The sequence below is a fragment of the Myotis yumanensis genome, unplaced genomic scaffold, assembly GCF_028538775.1.
Source record: "Myotis yumanensis isolate MYYU_CA2020_CCGP unplaced genomic scaffold, mMyoYum1.0.hap1 SCAF_10, whole genome shotgun sequence".
Lineage (NCBI taxonomy): Eukaryota > Metazoa > Chordata > Mammalia > Chiroptera > Vespertilionidae > Myotis > Myotis yumanensis.
In genome coordinates, this window is record NW_027223761.1 from 84,106,336 (window position 1) to 84,134,187 (window position 27,852).

The 27,852-nt window shown below is 50.8% G+C and overlaps 1 protein-coding gene across 1 annotated transcript in view; it reads left to right on the forward strand.

Moving 5' to 3' along the window:
* Window positions 1–27,852, forward strand: part of POU2F3 (POU class 2 homeobox 3) — an 87,471-nt gene that overhangs the window by 15,555 nt on the left and 44,064 nt on the right. The window contains exon 3 of the mRNA XM_070426248.1: window positions 20,442–20,476. Within this exon, the coding sequence (XP_070282349.1) occupies window positions 20,442–20,476 (35 nt within the window). The remainder of the gene's footprint in view (window positions 1–20,441; window positions 20,477–27,852) is intronic.

The window sequence follows — 27,852 nt, forward strand, 5'->3', positions numbered from 1 at the left end:
CTCAGGAAGGAGGAGAGAGCAGTTCCCAGGCTCCTCCAGGACCCAGTGCTGAGAGTGGCAGGCTCTCTGGAGCCGGGGTCGGGGCATAGAGGGGTAGAGGGGTATAAGTGCTGGGAGGGCCCAAGGCCCCTCCCCCAGAGTTTCTGCAGCGACTCCGGGTGAGGGGTATTTGGAGATAGCCTGGTAGTGTGGACATGGGTTTCAGTTTCTTTCTTTTATATATAAAAAAAATCTTTACTGTTGAAAGCATTACACAGGTCCTCCTTTCCCCCCATTAGCCTCTTCCAGCCGCTCCCAACCCCTGCACCCCCCGCAACCCTCCCCAGCCCATTGTCTGTGTCCACGGGCGATCATCTATGCACACAGGTTCATTGGTTGATCTCTTCCCACCCTCCCCTGCCTTCCCTCTGAGGTTGAACAGTCTGTTCATGCATCTATGGCTCTGGGTCTATTCTTGGGCATCAGTCTATTGGGTTCATTAGATTCCACATGTGAGTGAGATCATGGGACACTTGCCTTTCTCTGACTGGCTCATTTCCCTCAGCATAATGCTCTCCAGGTCCCTCCATGCTGGTGCAAATGGTAGTAGATCCTTCTTTTTTACAGCAGCATAGTATTCCATGGTGTAGATGTACCACAGCTTTTTAATCCACTCATCTGCTGATGGGCACTTAGGCTGTTTCCAGATCTTAGCTATGGTGAATTGTGCTGCTATGAACATAGGGGTGCATATGTCCTTTCTGATTGGTGTTTCTGTTTTCTTGGGATATATTCCTAGAAGTGGGATCACTGGGTCAAATGGGAGTTGCATATTTAATTTTTGAGGAAACTCCATACTGTTCTCCACAGTGGCTGCACCAGTCTGCATTCCCACCAGCAGTGCAGAAGGGTTCCTTTTTTCTCCACATCCTCGCCAGCACTTGTCATTTGTTCATTTGTTGATGATGATAGCCATTCTGACAGGTGTGAGGTGGTACCACATTGTTGTTTTGATCTGCATCTCTCTGATGATCAGGGACTTTGAGTATTTTTTCATGTCTCTTGGCCTTCTGTACGTTCTCTTTGGAGAAGTGTCTATTTAGGTCCTTTGCCCATTTTTTAATTGGATTGTTTGTCTTCCTTTTGTTAAGGTGCATGAGTTCCCTATATATTGTGGAGATTAAGGGGGTTTCAGTCTCTACTCAGTGACTTACTAATCAGTAGCCCTGGGCAGGTATGAACCCTTTGAGGCTCAGGCCTCCTCGTCTGTGTTATGGGGTTAATGGAGCACCTACTCATAGGGTGGGGAGGATAAATGCTGTCATGTGTAAAATGTTCACTGCAGAGCGTGGTGCGTAGTAAATCCTTAATACACGTCAGCTAGTAATTAGTTCTTATTATTTGAAAACAGTGTTTTGCTGCCAAAATGTTTTAAAATGCTCTGATCTGGGCCTGGTCTCCTAGTTTACGGGCAGGAGCGTGGGGTCAGCCAAGGGGGATGACTTTCCCAAGGCCACCGCGGGCGAGGCTGGCGCTGAGGCTCCTCCAGGAGCCCTTCCCCACCTCAGGGAGTCCTCCACCCTTTGTTTTGTTTTGTTTTTTGTTTTCGGACAAAGCTTCCCCCTCCTCACCCTCACCCTCAGCAGTGGCCCCTGCAGCCCAGGCACCTGGGCCCAGAGCGGGGAGACGGCACCCCGGTGGTCACTCCACTGAGGGAAGGGCCCTCCGCTGAGAGCTCCAGGGGGTGAGGCCTGAGAGTGCAAAGCAGAGGAATCAGCCTGCGCATCTGTCATCTGTCGGCGGCCGGGTCCTGGGCGCCAGGCGCGTTCCCTCCCGCCGGCCCTGGTGCGGGGCAGCCTGGCAGCCTGGCTGCCTCAGGAAGGATGAAAGGAGGCTGCATCCACGCAGCTTGCCCAAGTGTAAGCTGCTCTGCAAACGGGAGCTAACGTCTCTCACCTGAGCTTCTACACACGTGCCCCTCGGAGCCGCATGGCATCTGGGTGCCTGACTGCAGGCCCTGCCCCAGAGCTCCCCCGTCGCCTCCCCCCACCCCTCCACTTGCCCCACTGCACCTGGGAAGAGGTGAGGATACAGGCAGTTGGTCTCTTACTGACCTTGAACCCCTTGGAACCTCTTCTCTCTCAAGGCTGGGCAAGAGGTGGAGAGGTGCTGGTCTGAAGGTGCCCGTCCAAGGGCCCTTGGGCTGTTATGGAGGGAGGCGGGCCTCGACGTGGAGCTCAGGGATTGGTTCCTGCTTCTCTGAGGGTGGGTGCTGGGGCAGCCCCCCCCTCAGGTTCCTTTGAAGGTGGATTTCTTTTTTTTCTTTAAATGTTTTTATTGATTTTAGAGAAAGAGGAAGAGAGAGGGAGAGAGAGAGATGGGAACATTGATGAGAAAGAATCATGATCGGCTGCCTCCTGCACGCCCCCTATTGGGGATCGAGCCCACAACCCAGGTGTGTGCCCTGACCGGGAATCAAACCAGCGACCTCTTGGTTCCTGGGCCGACACTCAACTCCTGAGCCAAGGTGGGTGTTTGGGGTACAAGGAGTTCTGACCGGGGTGGGGAATGGCTCCCCTGCCGCATCCGCTGCGTGTGGCCTGGCTCCGGGCCTCGCTTTCTGGAACCTGCACGGCTCCCCAGAATGCTCCTCACTTCGCCCCTGACCGTGAGGCGCCTGGGCAGTTGTGCTGACTGCGTGCCAGTGCGTGTCCCCTGGAGAGAAGGGGGCCGTGCGGGGAGCCCGAGGGTCCCTTCTGTAGCTCAGACGGAGAGGAATAGGGACCGTATTTCCTTAAAAACTTAGAAGGAGGTGGTGAGGTACCTTCCATGTATCGAAGGGGTGCTGGGGGGAGGCGGGGCTCCTCTGAGCAAAGGGGCGCGGGAGCCCTGTCCGCCACGGCCTGCTCCACACGATCCTGTGGGAGAGGCAAGGCCTCAGGTCCATCTTGTGACCAAACACGTGGGAAGGTCACCAGGACGCACATAGAGCCGCGTGTCGGGAAGTCTGAGTCGGTCAGTTTGCACGGCTTCTCATCACGAACATCCCAAACCCACAGCTGTCCCGTGGGAGAGGGAGCCGAGAGGCCTCCTGCCCTGGGCAGGAGGGAGAGCGAGGACTGAGCGCTGAGCACTGAGCACTGAGCACTGAACGCTGAGTACTGAGCACTGAGGACTAAGGACTGAGCGCTGAGCACTGAGCACTGAGCACTGAAGACTGAGGACTGAGCGCTGAGTACTGAGCGCTGAGTACTGAGCACTGAGCACTGAGGACTGAGCGCTGAGCACTAAGGACTGAGCGCTGAGCACTGAGGACTGAGCACTGAGGACTGAGTGCTGAGTACTGAGCACTGAGCACTGAGCACTGAGGACTGAGCTTAGGAAAAGGAAAAGGGAAGGAGGCGGGTCCCCGGAGTCCTCCAGGCCCGGCTGCAAGAGGCTGCTGGGTGCCCTTGCTGCCTGCGGCCTGGAGGTGAGGTGACCTGGCCAGGACACAGCTGGTGGGAACTGACGCCCAGGCCCCTGGCTCCTCAGGCAGTTGCCCACCCTGGGTCTCCTGGTCCTGCTCCTCGGCTTCCCTGGGCCCCTCACCCCTCCGGGGGCAGGAATGCAGACCCTGTTTTGTTTTCATACTCGAGGGAAACTGAAGGCCACTGAGAGTAAGCCACTGGCCCAGAGTCGTGTGGAAAGCAAGTTTTCCTGTATTGTCCTACAGAGCTCTGACCACTGGGCAGTACTTCCCAGCTCCTAGTTGGAATCTCAAGTCACAGGAAAGCAAGTATGTCCATGGGGTCCTGGACAGTTGTGTCCACAGGTGTGAGTGGCCGCACTGGGAGCCTTGGGTGTGGCCGGCTGCCCAGCAGTGTCTCCAAGGATCTGGTGACTTCAGTCACTGCTGTCCCAGCAAGCGCCAGGCAGTTGCCAGGTGGCCACAGAATGTCCCTGGCAGGCACGGGGCTCTGCTGGGCGGGAGCTGGTGAGGAGGGGCCGGCAGAGCCTGGAGAGGCTGGCCTTGCCCAGCGAGCGCCCTGCAGTGTTTACGGCAGAAGCGGACAATCCTGCTCGCACAGCTCTTCATTCCTGTGCTTTCACCTCCCTTGCCCAGAAAGTTACTCCCCAGGCAAACTCACATCCCCGCTGCCAAAGCCATGCAAATCAGGGGCCTTCGAGCTGCGGGCGGGCGAGGGGCCAGGCTGGTGCCAGGGAGACTCCTGCATCTGCTTAGCAGGGGCCCGCCAGCCCCAGCCTGTCTCCCAGGGACAGGGGCCCGCCAGCCCCAGCCTGTCTGCCCAGGGACAGGGGTCCCCCTAGCCCCAGCCTGTCTCCCAGGGACAGGGGTCCCCCTAGCCCCAGCCTGTCTCCCAGGGACAGGGGTCCCTCTAGCCCCAGCCTGTCTCCCAGGGACAGGGGTCCCCCTAGCCCCAGCCTGTCTCCCAGGGACAGGGGTCCGCCAGCCCCAGCCTGTCTGCCCAGGGACAGGGGTCCCCCTAGCCCCAGCCTGTCTCCCAGGGACAGGGGTCCGCCAGCCCCAGCCTGTCTGCCCAGGGACAGGGGTCCCCCTAGCCCCAGCCTGTCTGCCCAGGGACAGGGGGCCCGCCAGCCCCAGCCTGTCTGCCCAGGGACAGGGGTCCCCCTAGCCCCAGCCTGTCTCCCCAGGGACAGGGGTCCCTCTAGCCCCAGCCTGTCTCCCCAGGGACAGGGGCCCGCCAGCCCCAGCCTGTCTGCCCAGGGACAGGGGTCCCCCTAGCCCCAGCCTGTCTCCCCAGGGACAGGGGTCCCCCTAGCCCCAGCCTGTCTGCCCAGGGACAGGGGCCCGCCAGCCCCAGCCTGTCTGCCCAGGGACAGGGGTCCCCCTAGCCCCAGCCTGTCTGCCCAGGGACAGGGGTCCCCCTAGCCCCAGCCTGTCTGCCCAGGGACAGGGGTCCCCCTAGCCCCAGCCTGTCTGCCCAGGGACAGGGGTCCCCCTAGCCCCAGCCTGTCTGCCCAGGGACAGGGGCCCGCCAGCCCCAGCCTGTCTGCCCAGGGACAGGGGTCCCCCTAGCCCCAGCCTGTCTGCACAGGGACAGGGGTCCCCCTAGCCCCAGCCTGTCTCCCCAGGGACAGGGGTCCCTCTAGCCCCAGCCTGTCTGCCCAGGGACAGGGGCCCGCCAGCCCCAGCCTGTCTGCACAGGGACAGGGGTCCCCCTAGCCCCAGCCTGTCTGCACAGGGACAGGGGTCCCCCTAGCCCCAGCCTGTCTCCCCAGGGACAGGGGTCCCTCTAGCCCCAGCCTGTCTCCCCAGGGACAGGGGTCCCTCTAGCCCCAGCCTGTCTGCCCAGGGACAGGGGCCCGCCAGCCCCAGCCTGTCTGCCAATGTAGAGAGGAGAGCAGAGTGGACATTGCTCTTGACCCCCGGCACCTCCTGCAGAGCCATCCTTGGCCTCTGTCATCAGAACTCTGCTGGGCATTAGGTCCATCTTGGCCTCCGGAGGTTTATCTAGGACCCTGGGCTCCCCACTAATTCCGGGGGCCTTTCCTCTCTTTTGATCACTAACTGTCATTTTCTAAGGACGGGGACTCCCTCTCCCTGCCGCCTTGCCTCTCACTCTGAGGGAGGCTCTTCGGTACAGATGGACGGGAACCGTGTGGGACAGGGAGGCGCTGGGGGTGGGATGCTAAGTGGGGGCTTTGGCGAGTCCTCAGACGCTAGCAGTGGATCCGTGCTCGGGTGGGAGGAAGACCTCACATCGCGTTGGAGGCGTGGGTTTTGTCTCCCCTGAATGATCGTCCCCCAAACCGCCCAGACGTTAAAGGCTCTGCCACTTTGTACCTATCGCTACCCTTGCGGAGGCTCAGTTTCTTCACCTATAAACGGAGTGAATAGGAACGCCTCATCGCTCTGGCTGGTGTTGCTCAGTGGATAGAGCGTCGGCCTGTGGACTGACGGGGCCCGGGTTTCCATTCCGGTCTAAGGGCACATGCCCATGTTGCTGGCTCGATCCCCAGTAGGGGGCGTGCAGGAGGCAGCTGATCAAGGATTCTCTCTCATCATTGATGTGTCTCTCTCTCTCTCTCTCTCTCCTTCCTCTCTGAAATCAATAATAAAAAAAGTTATTAAAAAAAGACTTCCGAGATGGAAGAAGTTTCAGAAGTCACCTGAGACCCCTTCTTGATGCTAACTTGCCCCATAATTAAACAAGCACTTGGGTGACACCCCTGAACTAAGCAGCCTTTGCTCACTATTCCTCGCAATGGAAGCTCCGTGGATGGGAACACTCCGTGCGAACACGTTTTCCGCATGACGAGGTGAAGCCTGCTTCTCAGGCGTCTCCCGTGGGCTGCTGCTCTGCTCTCTGCACTGCAGGCACGGCCATGTGGCTCCCAGGCCAGTGTTTGAGGAGGAAGGAGAAGCCCACTGGGGTTTCTTTACGTGCATGCTATGTCCTAGGCCCCATGCCACGTGATCTCAAGTGTTTCCTCATTGAGTTGTTTTTTAAAACCTTTATTTTGAAAAATAAAAATACAGAAAAGTAAAAATTCAGACATACGGAAAGAGAGGACACAGTTTCACAAATATAATTAATAATCTAATAATTATTATTTGGCACATTTATTTGCTCCATCCATTTTTGCAAAGTACTTTTTTATTTATTTAAAAAAATATATTTTATTGATTTCTTACAGAGAGGAAGGGAGACGGGATAGAGAGTCAGAAACATCGATGAAAGAGAAACATCGATCAGCTGCCTCCTGCACACCTCCTACTAGGGATGTGCCCGCAACCAAGGTACATGCCCTTGACCGGAATCAAACCTGGGACCCTTCAGTCTGCAGGCCGACACTCTATCCACTGAGCCAAACCGTTTAGGGCAAAATACTTTATTTTTAACTTTTTATTGTAGACATTTTCAAATACATGCAAAAGTAGAGACAAATACACTGACCCCCATATACTCATTGCCTACTCATAACAACCATCAGGTTTCTGCCAGTCTTGTTGCTGGAACATTTTCTTATACATTATGGACATTATTGCACGTCAATCCTAAGTATGGCAGCATGCATCTCTAAGACATTTCATTCTTTAACAATAATACCATGATCACATTAAAAAAAAAAAAAAAGTGCCTCATTTCCTGCTCACAGCACTCCCGGCAGAGGGTTTGGTCTGCAGGCGCTTGTTCTCTGAGCTGCGCATCCTCTCTGCCTGGTGGATGGTATCTGGGTTCTCTACCATCTTGGTCTTCATGCTCTTTGCCCAGATCCTTGGGGCCTTTTAAACACTGGAGCCTTGCTGGGGTCCAACTCCAGCAGGTCCAGGGGTTCCCCAAAGGTGTGGATGGATTCGGCGAAGAAGGAATGACATGGAGACAGCCTTCAGTTGATCAGCAGCCTAGCCAGGATCTCCAGCGAAGTTCTGGTCAGGATCTCCAGCCAAGTTCTGGTCAGGATCTCCAGCCAGGTTCTGGTCAGGATCTCCAGCCAAGTTCTGGTCAGGATCTCCAGCTAAGTTCTGGTCAGGATCTCCAGCCAGGTTCTGTAGCCATATTCTCTCACTAGGTTCTGTTTCTAGGTTCTGTCCCTAGGTTCTGTCTCTAGGTTCTGTCCTTAGGTTCTGTCTCTAGGTTCTGTGTAGGATCTCCAGCCAACTCCTGTCTCTAGGTTCTGTGTCTATGTTCTGTCCCTAGGTTCTGTGTTCTGCTGTCTTGTTACATCTGTATTTATACCAGTTGATTTTAATCCTATCAATTTCTATTCCAAAGGTTAGGGTGTTTCTTATCTCCATTCCAGGGAGTAAAGATTATGTAGCTTAAGTGTGATTGTTTGTAGTTAAAGTGATTAACTACCCGCCTGGCACTTAGTTAAGGGGTTTTATTCCCTCCCTAACTTTAGGGAAAAATCCCTACCTGGGGAAACAACCTTTCTCGGAGAGGTGACCTTGGTTAAAATACATAGCGCCAAGAAGGTGAGCAAACATATTAAGAACAGTATGCCATATATGCCAGGTCCCTTGAAACAGCAAGGATGGACCGGCTCCCGGCAGAGCCTGGCCTGATGCTGTCGGCGGAACCTGCACTGACCCGCACGCCCACTGATGCTCGGACGTGCGGCCCTGCACACACGCCTGCCACACGTGCCAGGCCGGCACCAAGCGTGGTCAGCAGGAGCTCTTTTTGTACATGTTTTTCCGGCCCCAGCTCCCCCTCCTTCCCCTCAAGGGGGTGCAGCGTGTGTGTTTCCACGACGCCCGACCTAAGCAGCAGGGAGGCTGCCCTGTGTCCTTTAGGTGGAAAGTGCGTTAGATTCTCTTGGAGAGCTGGCCTCTTTAAAAATGTGAAATACAACAAGCAGGCAGCTTTTTTTTTTTTTTAGTTTTGTTTTTTTGTTAATCCTCACCGGAGGATATTTTGCCATTGAATTTTTTTTTAGGGAGAGTGGAAGAGAGAGGGAAAGACAGAGAAACATCTATGTGAGAGAAACACATTGATTGGTTGCCTCCACAGGAGCCCTGACCAGAGCCCAGGTCAGGGAGGAGCCTGCAACCGAGGTACATGCCCTTGACCGGAATCGAACCCGGGACCCTTCAGTCCACAGGCCAACGCTCTGTCCACTGAGCCACACCGGCCAGGGCGGCATATAGATATCTCAATGGTCAAGTCTCTTAAACTATGCATACTTGACCTTTTCATCACCTTGTGTGTCAGCGATGCTTCTTTCTATTGGTAGTTCCGCTGTGAGGTGGGTTATTGGTGAAGAAACTCAGATTGTAGCAGACAGTCTCTTCCCAGCGTCACAGAGCACCTGACAGGTGAGAGAAGCTGTGCACATCATGGTGACGCCTGTGCACCTGGTGAAAGGGTCCTCCGGTCTAGCTATTATTTCCTGCGTCACCTCACTCGTTATCTTTCTCTGTGTGTGAGGACATTTAAGCTCTACTCTCTTAGCAAGTTTCAATGATACAACACAGTGTTAGCCACTCTAGTCACTGTGTCTCCATGCGTCCTCAGAACTTAGTCACCTTCTACTGAAAGTCAGCACCCTCTCGCCAGCTTCTCCATCGCTCCCTGGCTACCACTGCTCTATGAGGCTGACTTTTTTCTTTTAGATTCCACACATAGTGACAGTATGCATGCATGGCCGGCAGTGTTGTCTTTTTCTGTGTGGCTTATTTCATCCTAATAACAAAAGCGTAATATGCAAATCAACTGAACAGCTGAACAGCGGGACTCCCTGTGACCCCACTGGCGCCAGGCCAGCCAAGGCAGGTGTGATGCGATTGGTCAGGGGCTTGGCCATCACCCCATGATTGCCCCACAGAGGGCGGCCCAGGCCACCAACCCGCGGGCTGCAGCAAGGGGGTGGGGCCTCCCTCTGCGAGGGAAGCCGGGTCCCGGGTGCCAGAGGGAAGCCGGTGCTGGCAGCCGAGGGAAGGAAGGCCTACTCTTGCACGAATTTCGTGCATCGGGCCTCTGGTATAACATAATATCCTCAAGGTACATTCATATTGTTGCACATAGAAGGGTTTCCTTACTTTTCACGGTGGAAGAATATTTTATTGTATGTATGCTGTACCACACCTTCTTCGTCTGTTCATCTGAGGAGGGACACATGGTGTGTCTGTATTTTGGCTATAGTGAGTAACGCTACAATGAACATGGAAGTGTAGGTAACTCTTCAATAGCCTGTTCGCATCTTCTTTGGCTGTATGCCGAGACGTGGGATGGCTGGGTCCTATTGAGCAGACTGTAATTTGACTATTGCATTTTACTACCCAATATAAGTTAGAAAAGTAGATTTCTGGGTTAGAGTACTTGTCAAAGCAGAATTCCCAATTAAAAGAAAAACCTTCAGATTCCTTTTTTTCCTTTCTAATTTTTACTGGGGGCAAAACAACACATAACATAAAATTTAAACATACGTTTTGCCATCTTCACCATTTCTAAGTGTGCAGTTCACCCTCCCTATCTTTTCTTTATAGAGGAGACTTTTAAACCTGAATGCACTAATTCCTGTTACATTTTATATAGTTGGTTTTGGCCTCTGATTAGAATCTACCAAAATATTTTCTAATCCTGACTCCATTATCCAGTTTTCGGTATGAATCTTACTCTGTGCTTTGAATCGCTCCCAAATTCAACCACCCTCTGTCCTATTCGCCCTCTAAGCTGTCCATTAAATTTAACCCTGGTTTTCTCTGTGTTGGACAGTGAATGCAGTGCAATTACTGGGAAAGTTGTGTGAGTAAAGGACTGGAGAAATCCAGGTTTTGATGCTGACGCAGGTCTCTGAGCTGTGTGGCCTGGGCCAGGCGCGGCCCCTCTGGGGCGGGACCTCAGTGCTCTTCCACTCTAAAATAATGTCCCTGCGTCTCCATGGGTGTGTCCTGCCTTGTTTTTCTGCAAGTGGTCACTGCCTTCCAAAGAGGAGCGAGAGCCTGGAGATGGAATGTGTTCAGGCTTCTGCAGTGGCACCGAGAGGGCCTGCATCTCTCAGCTCTCAGGCGGTGCTTCCATAGCCGTTCCTCCACCATTTGGATCAAACACAGTCATCCAGCACCTATGCTGTGTTGGACAGGTTCAGGCCCTCAAGGTGCAAAGAGGAATAAGATCTAATAACCCACATACAAGGAGATGCAAAGAGGCCCATGGGCTCACCCTTTCCTGAGGGAAACAGACAGACTCTACACAGTGTGGCATGGGCTCCAAGAGACAGGAACGAGAGACCTGGAAACAGAGAAGGAAATCCCTGTTGTGCTTGGAGAAGCTTCAAGGGGGACGTGGCATTCGAGTGGGTTTGGAGGGTGGTTGTGTGTTTTCTAGGGAGAGAAGGGCAGTCCAGTCAGAGGGGACAGAACGCACCAAGCACCTGGCCTAGGACTAGGCTCGGCCTAGAGAAACAGCCCAGAACCCACGACAGTGTTTCCCAGCTTCCAAAGCTTGGGCACCGGCTTCATCTCCCAGAGTTTTACCAGATTCCTGGGAAGTGGCCTGATTGGGAATTGTGACCTTATTTTGACATTGAGAAAACCTGAGGCTCCAGAATGACTTGCCTTGCCCTTGGGGCGGGGGTGGGGGCCAGGCTGGCACTCCCGTCCTTGGACTTCAAGTGCAGGATTCTTTCCTGGCCATCTCACTGCTCCTGCAGGCAGCGTCTCCCAGGGGCAGAAGAAGTCCCCGTGTGGCAACTACATCTCTTCCTTCCTCTGGGAAAGGAGGCACCTCCCTCACTGTTTCAGAGCCTGGGAACACTGGCCGCCTCTTCTCGATGGGAAGCACGAGGGCAGCAGCAGAACCCGGCAAGCTGGAGCTCCGGGCAGCACCTCCGGCCTTTCCTGTAGACGGTGGAGAGGCGCAGGCGCAGGTGGAGCAAGACAGTGGGCCCTGGGAGAAAAGCCAGAGCCACTGGGCAGTAAGTGGGCGAGGTGGTTCCCTTTCAGCAGACCTGGAGGAAGAATCAACAGTGTCAGCATCGAGTGTTAGCTAATGCCGCTGTTCGCCTGCGTCCCCGAGTCTCCACTGGGACCCCCACGTGCTCTGAGCTCCTTCTCACGGGCTGTGGACCAGGAGAAAAGCCATGTCTCCTGAGAAAACTCCTACCCCCTGAGCAGTGGGATCAAGTCAGCATGGGAACCGCTGTGTGGAACGCAGCCCCCACAAGTGCCCTGTGCTGAGCTGCGGGCCCCTCCCCACCTTCCTGGAGGGCCATGGGCTCAGTCTCCCGGGAGGTCCCACCATGTAGTTAGCCCAGGGTTCAAGGACAATCAGGCAGAGATACCAGTGCAGATAAGAATTCATTGTGTTTTATTTTTCTTTAATATGTTTTTATTGATTCCAGAGAGGAAGGGAGAGGGAGAGAGATAGAAACATCAATGATGAGAGAATCATGGATCAGCTGCCTCCTGCATGCCCCATGCTGAGGATCGAGGCCACAACCCAGGCGTGTGCCCTGACCCAGAATCGATCTGTGACCTCCAGGTTCATAGGTCAACACTCAACCCCTGAGCCACACCGGCCGGGCTATGTTGTTCAATATTATATTCCCAGTGACTAGAACAGTGCCTGGCATATGGAGTATGCTTAATGTATACTTGTAGAATGAATGAATTTGATCTTTTGTCAAATTTTAAAACTTCTCATTATCAGTTCACGTTTAAAATGGTGTGAAAAGATTTTTTTAAGGTAAAAGCAATTTTACTTTTAAGTAGACCCTTTCAAGGCAGCTGATTTCAGTCTGTGGGCCCTTCCCACACGTATCTCCCCTCCCAGATTTTATATGTCGCCTTAGTTGATCTCAAAATCGGGCTGCTATCCAGAGCTCACTTGATGCCTTGCCGTAGTCCTCCTTCTTGGGCTCCCGTAGCCCCTCGTCCTCTGCTCTCACCTTGCTGGCTCCGTTGCTCTTGGAGACGCCTCACAACCTTACAGGAAAGGCCGCACTTGGCCGTTGTTTAGAACAGAGCAGAGAGAAAAGGGCTTCAGTGAAAACTCCAGAGGAGCCCTAGCCAGTGTGGCTCAGTGGATAGAGTGTTGGCCTGCAGACCAAAGGGTCCCAGGTTCGATTCCAGTCAAGGTCAGGTACCTTGGTAGCAGGCTCCTCCCCGCCTGGGCCCAGTCAGGGTGTGTGCAGGAGGCAACCAATCGATGTGTTTCTCTGTCTTTCTCTCTCTCTTCCACTCTCCCTAAAAATCAATGGGAAAATGTCCTCGGTGAGGACTAACATCAACAACAACAAACTCCAGATGATTCTCTTAGAGCACAGGCGCCAACCGATGGTCTGCGGACCGCTGGTGGTCCGTGCGGCCCGAAAGGTCGGCGACCGCAGTCTTAGAGAAATCCCTTCATCTACAGGCATTGTGTGTGCAACACAAGACCATCTTTAATTGAGTAACGACCTTTTGACCTAGAGTAGGAGAAGGCAGGGAGCCCTAGAGGTGGGATTGCTCATCTACAGGCATATCTCAAGCCTCTGACCTGTGTTAGGACCTGTGGTGGCCATTGAGGGCATAAGAATGAGTGTCATCATCCCAGTTCTCAAGAAGCCCCTGGCTTAGGGGGAGAAAGAGCACACAGACCAATAAGGGAGCACAGGATGCACACCCCGTGGCTGGTGGAGAGGCTGCTTGGCTCCAGAGGGGAGGGGCTATGTGAACGGGGACCGTGCAGGAGGGATGGGCCCATGAGCGTGTGCGGTTGGACATGAGTGAGCATTCGATGGGCTGCCGTGCAGGGTGCCTGAGAGGAAGGCAGCAGGACAGTGAGTGGCAGAAGACAAAGCAGAGGTGGTAAGCGGGAACCAGGTCGCCCAGGGCACTAATTCTATCCTATTCTAAGAAATGTGGACTTTATTCCAATGCTATTGAAGGTCCAATGAAAAGCAGAAGAATTTTCTGATTGCAAGTTCTGAATGAATTCACTTGTTCATTAATTCATTCATTAAATCAAGATATTTTAAGCTCCTGTCTTTACCCCATTGCGTATTCTTGCCTCCTTTGTCATAGATTAAATCAATATATTTTGAGCTCTCTGTTAAGCAGAGTGCTAGGCTCTGGGTGTATGGTATGTAATAGTCATCTTTTTTAAAAATTTCAAATAGAGTTGACACACAATATTAGATTATGTCTAGTGTACATATAGTGACTATATACACGTACATATAACTTATGAAATGATCACCTCGCTAAGTCTAGCCCCCCCCGACCCTGTACCAGGCCATCACAGTGTTATTGACTATGCTCCTGTGCTCACTGTTCTGGAATTGCCAGTTTGTGCTGCTTCAGCCCTTCACCCTTTTCACCAATACTCCAAGCCCCTTCCCTCTGGCAGCGATCACTTTGTTCTCTGTGTCTATACTTGTTTCTATTTTGTTTTTTAGATTCCACATATAAATGAAATCCTATGGTATTTGTCTTTCTTTGTGTGACTTTTATCACTTAGCATGATACCCTCTATGTAATTCGTGTTGACACAAATGGAAGATTTCACCCTTTTTTATGGCTGAGTGATATGACGCTGCACATCTGCACCACGTCTTCTTTACCCCCACATCTGTCAATGGGTGCTTAGGTCGCTTCCACACCTTGGCTATTGTACCTAACGCTGCAATGAGCATAGGAGTGCATATGTCTTTTCGAATTAGTGTTTTGGATTTCTTCAGATAAATACCCAGAAGTGGAATTTGTGGGCCATACAATGGCTCTATTTTTAATTTTTTGAGGAAACTCCATAACGGTTTTTTAACAGTGGCTGCACTAATTGACGATTCCACCAACAGTACCCAGGGGTTCCCTTTCCCCACATCCTCGCCAACCCCTGTCTGCTGTTTGTAGATGGCAGCCATTTGACAGGTGTGAGGTGATGCCTCATGTGGTTTTAACTTGCGTTTCCCTGGAGATGAGTGATGTTGATCATCTTTTCATATGTCTATTGGCCATTTGCATGTCCTCTTTGGAAAAGCGTCTATTCAGGTCCTCTGCCCATTTTTAACTGGATTATTTGTCTTTCTGGTGTTAAGTTGTCTGAGTTTCTTATGTATGTTGGATATTAACTCCTTATCAGCTGTGTCATTGGCAAATATCTTCTCGTATTCAGTAGGTTGTCTTTTTGTTTTGCTGATGGTTTCCTTTGCTGTGTATAATCTGTTTAGTTCTGTGGGGTCTCATTTGTTCAGTTTTACTTTTATTTCCCTTAACCAAGGATCCTTACCAAAAATATTGCTAAGAGCAACGTTGGAGAGTTTACTGCTATGCTTTTTTCTAGGAGTGACATGGTTTGTAGTCTTACGTTTAAGTCTGAAATCCATTTTGAGTTTATTCTTATGTGTGGTATGAGGAAATGACTCAGTTTTATTCTTTTGCATGTGTTGTCCAGTTTTCCAAGCACCATTTATTGAATAGACTGCCTTTACCCCATTGCATAGTCTTGCCTCTGTTGTCCTAGACCAGTGGTCAGCAAACTCATTAGTCAGCAGAGCCAAATATCAACAGTACAACGATTGAAATTTCTTTTGAGAGCCAAATGTTTTAAAACTTAAACTACATAGGTAGGTACATTGTTATTAACTTAATTAGGGTACTCCTAAGGCTTAGGAAGAGCCACAATCAAGGGGCCAAAGAGCCGCATGTGGCTCGAGAGCCACTGTTTGCCAACCACGGTCCTAGACTAATTGACTTTATTGCTATTGGTTTATGCCTGGCCTCAGTGTCCATTGCATTGATCTGTGTGTCTGTTCCTATGCCAGTCCCATGCTGCTGTGAGCACTGTGGCCTATGGTATGGTTTGATGTCAGGTGGTGTTCTTTCCCGTCAGGATTCCTTTGGCTCTCGGGGGTCTCTTTTAGTTCCATGTAAATAGTAGGATTGTTGGTTGCAGTTCTGTGAGAAATGCCACTGGTATCTTGATATGGATTGCATTGTCTCTCTACATTGCTTTGAGTGGTATAGACATTTTATCAATATTAAGTCTTCCTATCCATGGATACTGTGTATGCTTCCATTTATTTGCATCTTCTTCAATTTCTTTCTTCAATGTCTTATAGTTTTCTGAGTACAGGTCCTTTGGTGCAATTGTACTTAAATGGGGTTGTTTTCTTTTTCTTTTTACTTAAAGGTTTTGTAGTTTATTAAACCTCTCATGGGAAATCTGCAGTCACCACAGATCAAGTCGCTGGAGAACCTTTACTGGTGTTGTCCAGTCTCCAGCCCACTGTTTGCAGCACCAACACTGGCCGTTGCAGTCCCCCTGGCCTTCCTCATTCTGTCCTTGCATTCCTTTTGCTGTTTTCTTGAGGTCTTCTTCTCAGACAGGCCATGACTACATATCTATGGTTGGGTTCATTTCTCTTTGTATAACTGAAGGAATCATAAATCATGGCAAAGCCAGTTGTCTTGCCAACACCAAAGTGGTTTCTGAATCCAAATACAAAGATGGCATCAGGTGTGGGTTTGTGCATTTTGGCTAGTTTTCCCATCTTTCTCTCTTAGGTACTATTGCATGCCCCGGCTGAAGGATGTCAATGAGCATTTGTTTCTGTTCAATAGCCTGTTGGTTATGAACTTCCAGGTCTGGATAGTTGGTATGTTGTTCATGAGAGTGGCCAATCTTTAAGCAGCCAAGGAGAAAAAGAGGGAGATTATGTTCTTAATTTCTCTTTCTGATAATTCATAATTGGTGATTAAAATGCAACCAATATCCAAATATTAATTTTTTACCCTGCTACTTTACTGAATTCATTTATCAGTTCTTGTAGTCTTTTGGTAGAATCTTTAGGGGTCTCTATGTATAATATCATGCCATCTGCAAATAATGCGTTTTACTTTTGCCTTTCTAATTTGAATGCCTTTTCTTTATTTTTCTTGTCTGATTGCTAAGTCTAGGACATCCTCCATTATATTGAATAAAAGTGTTGAAAGTGGGCAATTTATTCTCTTTCCTGATCTTAAGGAAAATGTCTTTAGCTTTTCATCATTGCACAGGATGTTGGCTGTGGGTTTGTCACTTATGACCTTTATTATGGTGAGGTATGTTTTCTCTCTTCCTACTTTGATAAGAGTTTTTATCATAAATGGATGGGTTTTGTCATATGCTATTTCTGCAACTATTGTTATGGTCATATGGTTATTATGCTTTGTTTTATGTATGTGGTGTATTATGCTAATTGATTTGTGGATATTAAGCCAACCTTGCATCCCAGGAATAAATCCTACTTGGTGTATAATCTTTTTAGTGTATTTCTGAATTCAATTTGTTGTGGGTTTTTTGTTTTGTTTTTTAGGATTTTTGCATCTCTATTCATCAGGAATATTGGCGTATACTTTTCTCTACTTTTTTTTTGTATGTCTTTGTCTGGCTTTAAAATTAGGGTAATGCTGGGTTCATAAAATGAGTTTGGGAGCCTTCCCCCCTCTTCAATTTTTGGAATAGTTTGAGAAGAATAAGTGTTAAATCTTCTTGCAATTATTTGGTAAAATTCCCCTGTGAAGTCATCTGGTTCGGGACTTTTATTTGTTGGGAGTTTATTATGTTTATTATTATTATTATTACTGATTCAATTTCATATGTTCTTGAGTGTTCTAGTTATATTCTAGTTATTGTTCTGTTCAGATTTTCTGTTACTTCTTTATTTAGTCTTGGCAGATTCTTTCTTCCTTCCTTCCTTCCCCTCTTCCTTTCTTTCTTTCTTTCTTTCTTTCTTTCTTTCTTTCTTTCTTTCTTTCTTTCTTTCTTTCTTTCTTCCTTTCTCCTTACCTGAGGATATTTTTCCACTGACTTTTAGAGAGGGTGGAAGGGATTGGGAGAGACACACACAGAGAAACATCAATGTGAAAGAGAGACACATTGATTGGTTGTTTCCCACATATGCCCCTGCCAGGGCCGGGGAATCAAATCTACAAGCAAGGTATGTGCCATTGACCGGAATTGAACCCAGGACCTTCGGTCCACAGGCCGACACTCTATCCACCAGCTAGGGCCAGATTGTGTGTCTCTAGGAATTGATCTATTTCTTCTTCTTCTTTTTTGAATTGATTTTTTAAAATTTTGTTTTATTGCTTAAAGTATTACAGAGTATTACATATGTCTCCTTTTGATCTATTTCTTCTTGATTGTCTAGTTCAGTGGTTCTCAACCTTCCTAATGCCACGACCCTCATGTTGTGGTGACCCCCAATTTCATTGTTACAAATTGAACATAATTAAAGCATAGTGATTAATCACAAAAACAATATGTTATTATATATGTGTTTTCCGATGGTCTTAGGCGACCCCATTGAAAGGGTCATTTGACCCCCAAAGGGGTCGAACCCACAGGTTGAGAGCCGCTGGTCTAGTTTGTCGGCATTTAATTGTTTGTAGAATTTTCCTATAGTTTTTTGTATTTCTGTGGTGTTGTTACTACTCCTCTTTCATTTCTGATTTTGTTTATTTGGTTTCTCTCTTTTTTTCTTGATGAGTCTGGTTCAATAAATATCAATCTTGTTTATCTTTTAAAAGAACTAGCTCTTGGTTTCATTGATCTTTCTTTAACAATTTTTAAAAAATGTATTTTTACCCATTTCAGAGAGGAAAGGGGAGGGAGAGAGAGATAGAAACATCAATGATGAGAGAGAATCATTGTTCAGCTGCCTCCTGAAAAATGGGGATCAAGCCCACAACCTGGGCATGTGCCCTGACTAGGAATCACACCGTGACCTCCTGGTTCATAAGTAGATGCCCAACCACTAGGCAACACTGGCCAGGCTCATTGATCTTTTGTATTGTTCTTTAGAATCTGTTTTCTTTATTTCCACTCTGACCTTTATTCTCTCTTTTCTCCTACTCACTTTGGCTTTGTTTGTTATTATTTTTCTAGTTCCTGTAGGTGGAAGGTTACATGGTTTATTTGAGATGTTTCTTATTTCTTAAGGTAAGCCTGTATTGCTATGACTTTCCCTCTTAGAACTGCTTTGGCTGTGTCCCATAAGTTTTGAGTTATTTTGTTTTCATTTTCACTTGTTTCAAGGTATCTTTTGATTTTTTCCTTGATCTTGTTTACATATTTATTGTTTAGTAGCATGCTATTTGGCCTCAATGTGTTTTTCAGTTTTGTTATTGATTTCTCGTTTCATATCATTGTGATTGGAAAAGATACTTAATCTGATTTTGATCTTCTCAAATTTGTTGAGACATATTTTGTGACCTAACATGTGTCTAGTCTGGAAAAGTTTGCACTTGAAAATAATTTATTTATAATCTACTACTTTAGCATGAAATGTTCCAATAATATCAATTAAATCCACCAGGTCTAATGTGTTATTTAAGGCCACTCTTTCCTTCTTAATTTTATGTCCATAGACATCGACGGGTGTTAAAGTCCCCTGCCATTACTGCCTTACTCTTTGTGTCCACCAACATTTGTTTTATGTATTTAGGTGTTCTTACGGTGGGTGCCTAAATATTTACAAGGGTTATATCTTCTTGTTGGGTTGATACCATTATCATTATAAAATGTCTGTCTTCATCTCTTGTTATTGCCTTTGTTTTAAAGTCTATTTTGTCTAATATAAGTATTGCTACCCCGTCCTTTTTTCTATTTTCATAAAAAATATTTTTTATCCCTCTACTTTCAGTCTGTGAGTGTCTTTTAATCTGAAGTGGGTCTCTTGTAGGTGACAAATGTATCAAGTTTGTTTTCTGATCTAATTAGCCCCATGATGTCTTTTGATTGGAGCATTTATTTCACCAACATTTAAAGTAATTATTGACAGGTATCTACTTATTGTCACTTTATTATTCATTTTTAAAATTTTTCTTCTTAAATTAATTTTTAACTTTTTTTTGTAACACTGACTTAGTGATGGTAAAGTTCTTTAGCTTTTTCTTGTCCAGAATAAATAGTCATTTTCCTTGCGTTTATAAGGGAGGTTGTTTGGCTGCTCCTGCACTAGAAAGCTATGTGCATGGAAAACTTTATTACAGCAAAGAATAGAAATGATTTCCAAACAATAGCTATATGTTTAAGCAAATTATGGTATGTCCATAGAATGGAATATTAGGTAGCCATTAAAAATTATATGTGCAAGCATAGCTAAATATTTTTTTTTAAATATTTTTATTGATTTCAGAGAGAAAGTGAGAGAGATAGAAACATCAATGATGAGAGAGAATCATGGATCAGCTGCTTCCTGCATGCCCCACACTAGGGATCAAGCCTACTACCTAGGCATGTGCCCTGACGAGGAATCAAACCATGACCTCCTGCTTCATAGGTTGATGTTCAACCACTGGGCCACGGTGGCTGGGCCACAAGGAAATATTTTTAATGCTCCTTAATGGTCTAGGAGAAATATGTGTGATGCTTACTAGAGAACTCATGGCCATAATAGAGACAGACTAGTGTTTATCAATGAGAAAAAGAAGCATAAAAACAACCATAATAGATACAAAAAGTATTAATTACAGTTGCTTCTCAGCAGAGTGGTTTTCCTGCTACTGTATGTTTTCTGTACCAGAAGTTTTCTTTATTCTGCACATATTTAACTTTTAGTACAAAAGGAAAAAGATGAACAAGACAAGCGATGGAAGTGGAGGGTGGGGAGAAACAGGACTGCCCTCTGTCTGCCTGGCATGACTAAGATGGCGTTACCCTGGGGGCGAGCATGTGGGAGGACTTTAGGTGCCAGGCTGGTCGATCTTTGCTCACCCACTAAAGCGCTATATTAGCTTCTGTCTGAGGGAGCGCCACAGACCCCCATTCTGGTCTGGCAAGTTCTAATCCTCTGCCACTTTGTGACCCTGGGCCAGGCAGCCTCCGGGTTCCCTGGTTATCAGCCTTTGGAGGAAATGTCTGACGACCTTTCTAGGAAACAGGATAAGCAGGAGATCCCCGTCATGGGGAAGTGGGTGTTCTTTCTAAAAATAAAGATAAGCTTCTCTCAACATCCTGTTTTTCCTCTAACCTTCAGTCTCTTCCAATCCTGCTGATAACTAATATTTGTTTTATCTCTTCCAGGAAATGATCGAAACAGCATAGATTTCAACAGGCAGGTAAGAACTTTCAAAACAAAACCTTTATTCAATTAATTTGGGGGGTCATTTGCACTCTGCCAGATGTGGGAGAAACCAAAAAGATTAAGTGCTTATTCAAGGACCCTACATTTGCCGATTGGAAGGGGCATTTAAAGGGCTTCTGCCTCCAACCCACCATCCAACACCTGGGTCTCCTTTCACTCTCCCCTCAAAAGAGCACTTCAGCGCAGCCCCTCTTAGAAGGACTGCGGCCAGATGTGGTCCAGAATCTAGACAGCAGCTCCTTCCGTCAACGCTACGCGCCGCCTCCTGGCCCCATTGGTTTACGCCGTCCGACCGTGTGTAGAGGAATTTACGTTGGTCCAAGTGTGCAGTGCCTGCATTCCTCTTGGAATTCCTGATTTGCAGGAAGTAGATAGTGCACAGAAAGGAGAAACAGCACAGAAAGAGCTCAGAGGGAGGGAGTGGCCACGCTCAGTGGAACAGTGTAGGCGCAGGCCTGGTGCCTTTGCAGGAAATCGAGTTGGTGGGTTGGAGTTAGTCTGGGGGGGACTTGGGTGGGGTCAGGCAGTGCTGGATGGATCACAGGGTGGATGGATGTGGATGTGTGAAGAGAAGGGAGGCGGGGTTGGCGGCTGTGGGAAGCCGGGCTGCGGCTGGGATGGGGATGTGGCAGGAGCTTGTTGGGAGGAGGTCTAAGCTGAGACAAGCAGGAGCAGCGCTGGGGGGTCCCGGAGTGAGTCCGAGAGAGGAGGCAAGGCTCGGGCACAAAATCAGAAGCCTGGCTTGGTCCTGTCCCTGCCACTAACCAGCTAGATCACCTGGGTCAGGTCTCTTCATAGTTTTGATCTGAATTCTCAGCTGCAGAATAAATTTATTTCATAAACTCGGGGTGGGGCTTGGGGGGATGTGCTATGTCAGGTGTAGGAATACAAAGAAAATTAAGATATGGTTTCTGCCCTGGAGGAGTCCACAGTCCAGCATGGAGTGTGGGGGGTAGAGATAGAAGGAGAATGAGAGGGAAAGGGAAGGAGGGAGGGAGCAGGGAACAGAGAACTAGAGACTCTTTTTCATTTTTAAGTATTTCAATTGTATGGTTTTTTAAAATTGATTTTTAAAGAGAGAGGAAGGGAGAGGGAGAGAGAGATAGAAACATTGATGAGAGGGAAACATCATCCATTGGCTGCCTCCTGCACGCCCCCCACTGGGGATCAAGCCCACAACCCTGGCATGTGCCCTGACAGGGAATCAAACCAGCGACCTCTTGGTTCACAGGCCGACACTCAACCACTGAACCACACCAGCTGGGTGAGATAGAGACTCTTGAGTGAATACTTATAGTACAGTCTCATGCTTACTACAGATATGTAAAAAGCATGGTGTCATCCAGCTGGTATGGCTCAGTGGTTGAGTGTCGACCTATGAAACAGGAGGTTTGATTCCCAGTCAGGGCACATGCCCGGGTTGCGGGCTTGATCCCCAGTGTGGGGCACGCAGAAGGCAACTGATCAGTGATTCTCTCTCATCACTGATGTTTCTATCTCTCCTTCTCCCTTCCCCTCTGAAATCAACACACACACACACACACACACACACACACACACACACACACACATTTAAAAAGCATGGTGTCAAACAGAAATTGGAATCTCAGGGCAGGCTTCGTGGAGAAGGAATATTTGTGTCACACTCTGAAGGGTGAGTAGGCACTTGTTAGGCAGAAAAAAGTAGACTGGAGAGGGGGTGTCCGTGGGGAAGGGAAGGTGGCCCCCAGGTGGTCATGCATTGGGTGGCCACTGGGTCTCTTCCCTCGATGAACATCTGAGTCCAGGTTTAGACAGAAGCCTGGGGTGGGGCGGGAGATGACATGCAGACTTGTTTTCCTCCTTCATCTGTAGAGGGATTTGATGTCACTGCTAACGTTTCCTGAAAGACTTTTCACTCTGGGTGTGTCCCTCACAGTCGGAGAGGAATGAGCCTGAGTCCCGAGCCAGAACCTCTCCTGGAGGCAACTTCTGCAAGTGCTTTCATTGGGGCCCTTTGAGGAGCGGAGGCCAGCCCCTCCCTCTTCACTTGAGACCTGAAACAGAGAGACTTCACTGGAGCCCTCTGGGCTGGCGATGAGGAAGCACCCGCAGCCAGGCCGCTCAGTAAACATTGGAACAGCTACCAGGGAGGGAGGCTGGGACACTGCCTGCGGGTCTGGCTGATAGCACTGGGCTTCTCACTCACGTCTTTAAATAGGAGACAGATTCTTATCTAAGGGATAGCTGGGCCAGGTCTGCTTCCATCCCCGGGTTCTGTGATCCTGCCTGAGTCCTACGCAGAGGAGATGGGGCCTGTGCCCCGAGCTTCCTGCCCTGAGACTGAGGATCCAGCCCCCGGCCCTTGGGTGAGATGAACAGGGGGGAGCCCAACCCACAACAAGATGTGGCCCCCCCAACCCAGCCCAGGGGTGGCCCACGTCATAGGCCCCGTGGGGTTGGCTGCAAGTGCAATCTTTCTTGAGAAACCCTCACGCTCTGGACATGGCTGGGGCAGCCCCTCTGGCCTGGGATAGCCACAGAGAGGTCCCTGGCCTTTGGACATCTTTTGGGGTGTGGTCTCTCCCCCAATTGGGAGAAAGTTTCCTGGCTGCTGCCAGGATGGGGCTTTCCTAGAGAGAACTTGCCTCCCCCCATCCCCAGCCCCAAGGGCTTTGGACTCCTGTCACTGACGAGAACAGACATGACCGGTTTCTGTAAAGAGGGGATTTGGGAGGGGCAGAAGCTCCGCCATGCTGACTTGCACACAGAACAGAGCTCTTCCCTGTTGGTCACCACATACGTCCTGCCCTGGGCAGGCTCCTCCGCGCTCCCTCTCCCTCATCCCTCAGGTGCCTCCAGATGCCGACACCCCCGCCAACACGCATGCCAGCTCAGTTGCGGGCCCGCAGGTCGGCGCCTGGGGATTCTCAGGCCACGGCTTTGACAAAACCAACGCTTTGCTGAGCACAGGCTCGGGCAGGCTGCTTTCGGGCTTTACCTCACTGCCCTCACCCCTTACCCGGGTGAGGACACTGCCCCAGGCAGCCGCCTTTTCTGGTGAAAGATTGAAGGTTAAGCAATTGGCTGAAGGGCACACAATTGGCCGGCTGGCAGTCAGGACCAGAACCCTCATCTCATTTTCCCCACTTTTCCCACAAAACCTGGCTGGGTCTTCCTCTTCCTGTCCCTACACCAGCTTTAGGGAGAGGCTGAGCGTGACCTCACAGTGACTGCCTGGGAGGCAATGGGAGGAGGAAGGAGTGGGGAGAAGGAAAAGAGGTTGTGTAGGAACAGCCTGAGTGTTAGCAGACACAGGAGAGCAAACGATGAGCCGCTGCCCTGGGTGAAGCCTGGCTGAGGCCCCAGCGAGCTGGTATGACTGGGAGCCAGTGTGACTGGGAGCTGGTGTGACTGGGAGTTGGGGACTAGGAACTGGTGTGACTGGGAGTTTGGGACTAGGAACTGGTGTGACTGGGAGCTGGTGGGACTGGGAGTTGGTGTGACTGGGAGTTGGGGACTGGGAGCCACTGGGACTGGGAGCTGGTGTGACTGGGAGTTGGTGTGACTGGGAGCCAGTGTGACTGGGAGCTGGTGTGACTGGGAGTTGGTGTGACTGGGAGCTGGTGGGACTGGGAGCTGGTGTGACTGGGAGCTGGTGGGACTGGGAGCTGGTGTGACTGGGAGCCAGTGTGACTGGGAGCTGGTGTGACTGGGAGTTGGTGTGACTGGGAGCTGGTGGGACTGGGAGCTGGTGTGACTGGGAGCTGGTGGGACTGGGAGCTGGTGTGACTGGGAGCCAGTGTGACTGGGAGCTGGTGTGACTGGGAGCCAGTGTGACTGGGAGCTGGTGTGACTGGGAGCCAGTGTGACTGGGAGTTGGTGTGACTGGGAGTTTGGGACTAGGAACTGGTGTGACTGGGAGTTTGGGATTAGGAGCTGGTGTGACTAGGAGCTGGTGGGACTGGTGGAACTGGGAGTTGGTGTGACTGGGAGTTGGGGACTGGGAGCTGGTGGGACTGGGAGCCAGTGTGACTGGGAGTTTGGGACTAGGAACTGGTGTGACTGGGAGCTGGTGGGACTGGGAGTTGGTGTGACTGGGAGTTGGGGACTGGGAGCCAGTGGGACTGGGAGTTGGTGGGACTGGGAGTTGGGGATTGGGAGCTGGTGGGACTGGTGGAACTGGGAGTTGGTGTGACTGGGAGCCGGTGGGACTGGGAGCTGGTGTGACTGGGAGTTGGTGTGACTGGGAGTTGGGGACTGGGAGCCGGTGGGACTGGGAGTTGGTGGGACTGGGAGCTGGTGTGACTGGGAGTTTGGGACTAGGAACTGGTGTGACTGGGAGTTTGGGACTAGGAACTGGTGTGACTGGGAGCTGGTGGGACTGGGAGTTGGTGTGACTGGGAGTTGGGGACTGGGAGCCGGTGGGACTGGGAGTTGGTGTGACTGGGAGTTTGGGACTAGGAACTGGTGTGACTGGGAGTTTGGGACTAGGAACTGGTGTGACTGGGAGCTGGTGGGACTGGGAGTTGGTGTGACTGGGAGTTGGGGACTGGGAGCCGGTGGGACTGGGAGTTGGTGTGACTGGGAGTTGGTGTGACTGAGAGTTGGTGTGACTGGGAGTTGGTGTGACTGGGAGCCGGTGGGACTGGGAGTTCCACCAGCTGCTGGATAGACTGCAGCCCTGAAGGCTTTCACTCTGATGCAAGAGAGGCCTGTGCAGTGCTGCTGTAGGAAGCAGCAAGCCATGCCAAGGAGAGAGATCCTAGCAGCGAGGTCAAGTGCGCAGGCCTGCAGCTAGACTGCCTGCGTGTGGGCCTGGGCTTAGCACCACCTGCTGGGTGACCCTGGTCAAGTACTTGAGCTTCTTGTCCCTTATTCTCCTCATCTGTAAAGTGGGGAGAATAATGACTCTTATCCCACAGGATTGCTGTGAGGGTCAAATGAGTGAGTGAGCCTGAGTGTGAGACCTCTTAGACAATGACCTAGAACAGGTACAGGGTGGGGCAAAAGTAGGCTTACAGTTGCCCTCATGTGCCCCCAGAGAGCATTGAGCTATAAATAAGATGGGATTTTCCTTCATTTTTTTAAATGGGAACTATTGTGGCTCTCTGGCTGCCCCTGGTATGTGTTGACACAGCGTTTAGTTGGCTCAACAGGATCTCTCTAAACATCAACAGAATTCAGCCTAAGAGAAGGGCTCTGAGATTTCAAAGTGATGAAGAGGCTGCTCCTGGGAGTCAGGAGCGGGTGGCCGGCCTGACCCTCAGGCTGCAGGGGAGGGTCTGAGTGTTGGCAGCGTTAGCTCCCTCCGCCTTCAGGCCCCCACCCTCCAACCCCCACACACCTCACCCCACCCCCACCCCCGTGCGAGCAGCCTCAGAGCTCCCTGAGCAGCTGAGCGGGAGAGGGCAGGGGAGGAATTAACCGATGGCATTTGCCTGTAGTTCATGGATCTGCTGTGAGCCAGTTAGTGAGGAGTCAGAGGGGACTCACGCATGTTCCCTGGCCACAGAGCACCCAGACAGGGGAGAGCACCCGGCAAAGGCCGCGCAGGACAGGAAGGGCCCTGCACCCTGATGATGGCCACGGCTCGCTCAGTGTGGCGAGGGAAGCCCGGCAGGCGGTGGGTTTGAAGCCAGGAGGCTCGCAGCCGCCCCTGTGCGAGGCCTAAGGGTGAGGATGCTGCATCGCAGGGGCCTGACCTCAGCCCAGCGAGTGCAAAGTACTGAGAGCTAGAAACCCACCCCCAGACTCAGAAGCCATGCCCGTTTGCTGTCACCCCAGACCCCAGGGAGGTAGGTCACTTCTGCCAGGAGGCAGGGACCTAGAAATGCCAGGCAGTGGAGAGGGAGGTGGCCCGGCCCTAGGAAGGGCCCTCGGAAACACGCCTGGCCTCTGCCCTCGGAACACGTCCTTGCTATCAGGGGCACCGCTCCGGAATGTGTCAGTGCAGGTGGAGCCGGGCTGCCTCCTGCCTCGGGGAGCAGGCTTGCTGGGGGAGAGGCAGACACATGGCGCTAGGCCGGTCACCGGTGTAATAACACGGCCCTTCTCACAGCTGGTTCCCCCATAGTTAGATGATATACCAACAATTGTATTTATGGGATTGTGCCTATGTCTGCTTCCCAGGCATGGTGTAAAGCTGAGTGAGAATGAAGATCTATAATATAGAATAGTCTCTGATATACAGTGATCAACCAATAACCATTAGCTCCTGGTGTTTTCTGATGAATGAGAACCCATCATTTTTCTTCCTCTCTCTCCCTGTGCAGCTGCCGAGCTGGGCTTGTACCCCTTTGGATGGGCGGCAGATGCTACTAGAAAGGAGTGTTTTCTGAGATCCATGGTCTGTCCATCTAAGGCCCCTCCCCACAGCCTGGTGGGAAGTGGTTGATGAGTAGGTTGAGAAGTGTCTTTGCTCTTGGAGAGGAGGGAGTTTGTCCCTCTTTGCCAGCCATCCTTGGCTCTTTGGCCTGAGGCCCAGGTGGTTGTGGTGGGGCTCCCGTCCCGTCCCCGTGCTGGGTGGCCCAGCCTGTTGAGAAGACGGGAGAGGAGAAGGGAGCAGGGCCCTGGGGGCTCTCCAGGGCCTGTCTTCGTGAGCCCTGGGAGCAGACGGCCCCCAAGCAGCACCACCAAGCCCTCTGGTCCGAGGGTTGGTTCCTCCAGGCCCAGCATCTGCAGGAGCCGCCAGGTGCGTGGGGACGAGCAGAGAGGCCGCAGGTGGGAGAGGAACGTGTCTGCACGCTCTCCTGATTCTGCAGAAACCCAGGGTGGGCTTGGGAGGTTTCAGAACTGGCTGTGGTGGATGCAGACTCCGTTGAGGCTCTGCCCCCTCCCTCAGGCGCTCCCAAGAGAACCTCACTGCTCCGGACAATCCCAGAAGAGTTACGCCCTCAGCTTGACGCTGAGCAGCAGTTTGTTTGTTTTGCTTTTTTATTTATATTTATAAATTTAAATTTATAATATAAACTGTGGCTCTCTGGGGTGAAGTCGGTGTCAGCAGGACTGCCTCCCTCCTGGGGGCTGTGTGGAGGGGCCCCTCCCTCGCCGGCCCCGGTGACCCTCCTGGGTCCCCTCTGTCGGACTAGAGCCAGGCAGGAGAGGCTCGGCTTTGAAGGACGCGGGCGCCTAGCCTGGGCCGCCGGGGAATGCGGGACAGGCTCCCACCTCCACGCTCTCACCTTCGTCAGAGCTGCACAGGCCCTTTGCCAGGGAGGGAACGGGGGACGTCCCGCAGGAGTTTTCACAATCCCCGTTTCACAGAGGAGAACACTGGGCTGGGAAGGTCAAGGGACTTGCTTAAAGCCAGGGTTCGAGCCAAGGATGATGGGACGCGCCAGACACTGTACATGAAGTTGTGTCTTCTGT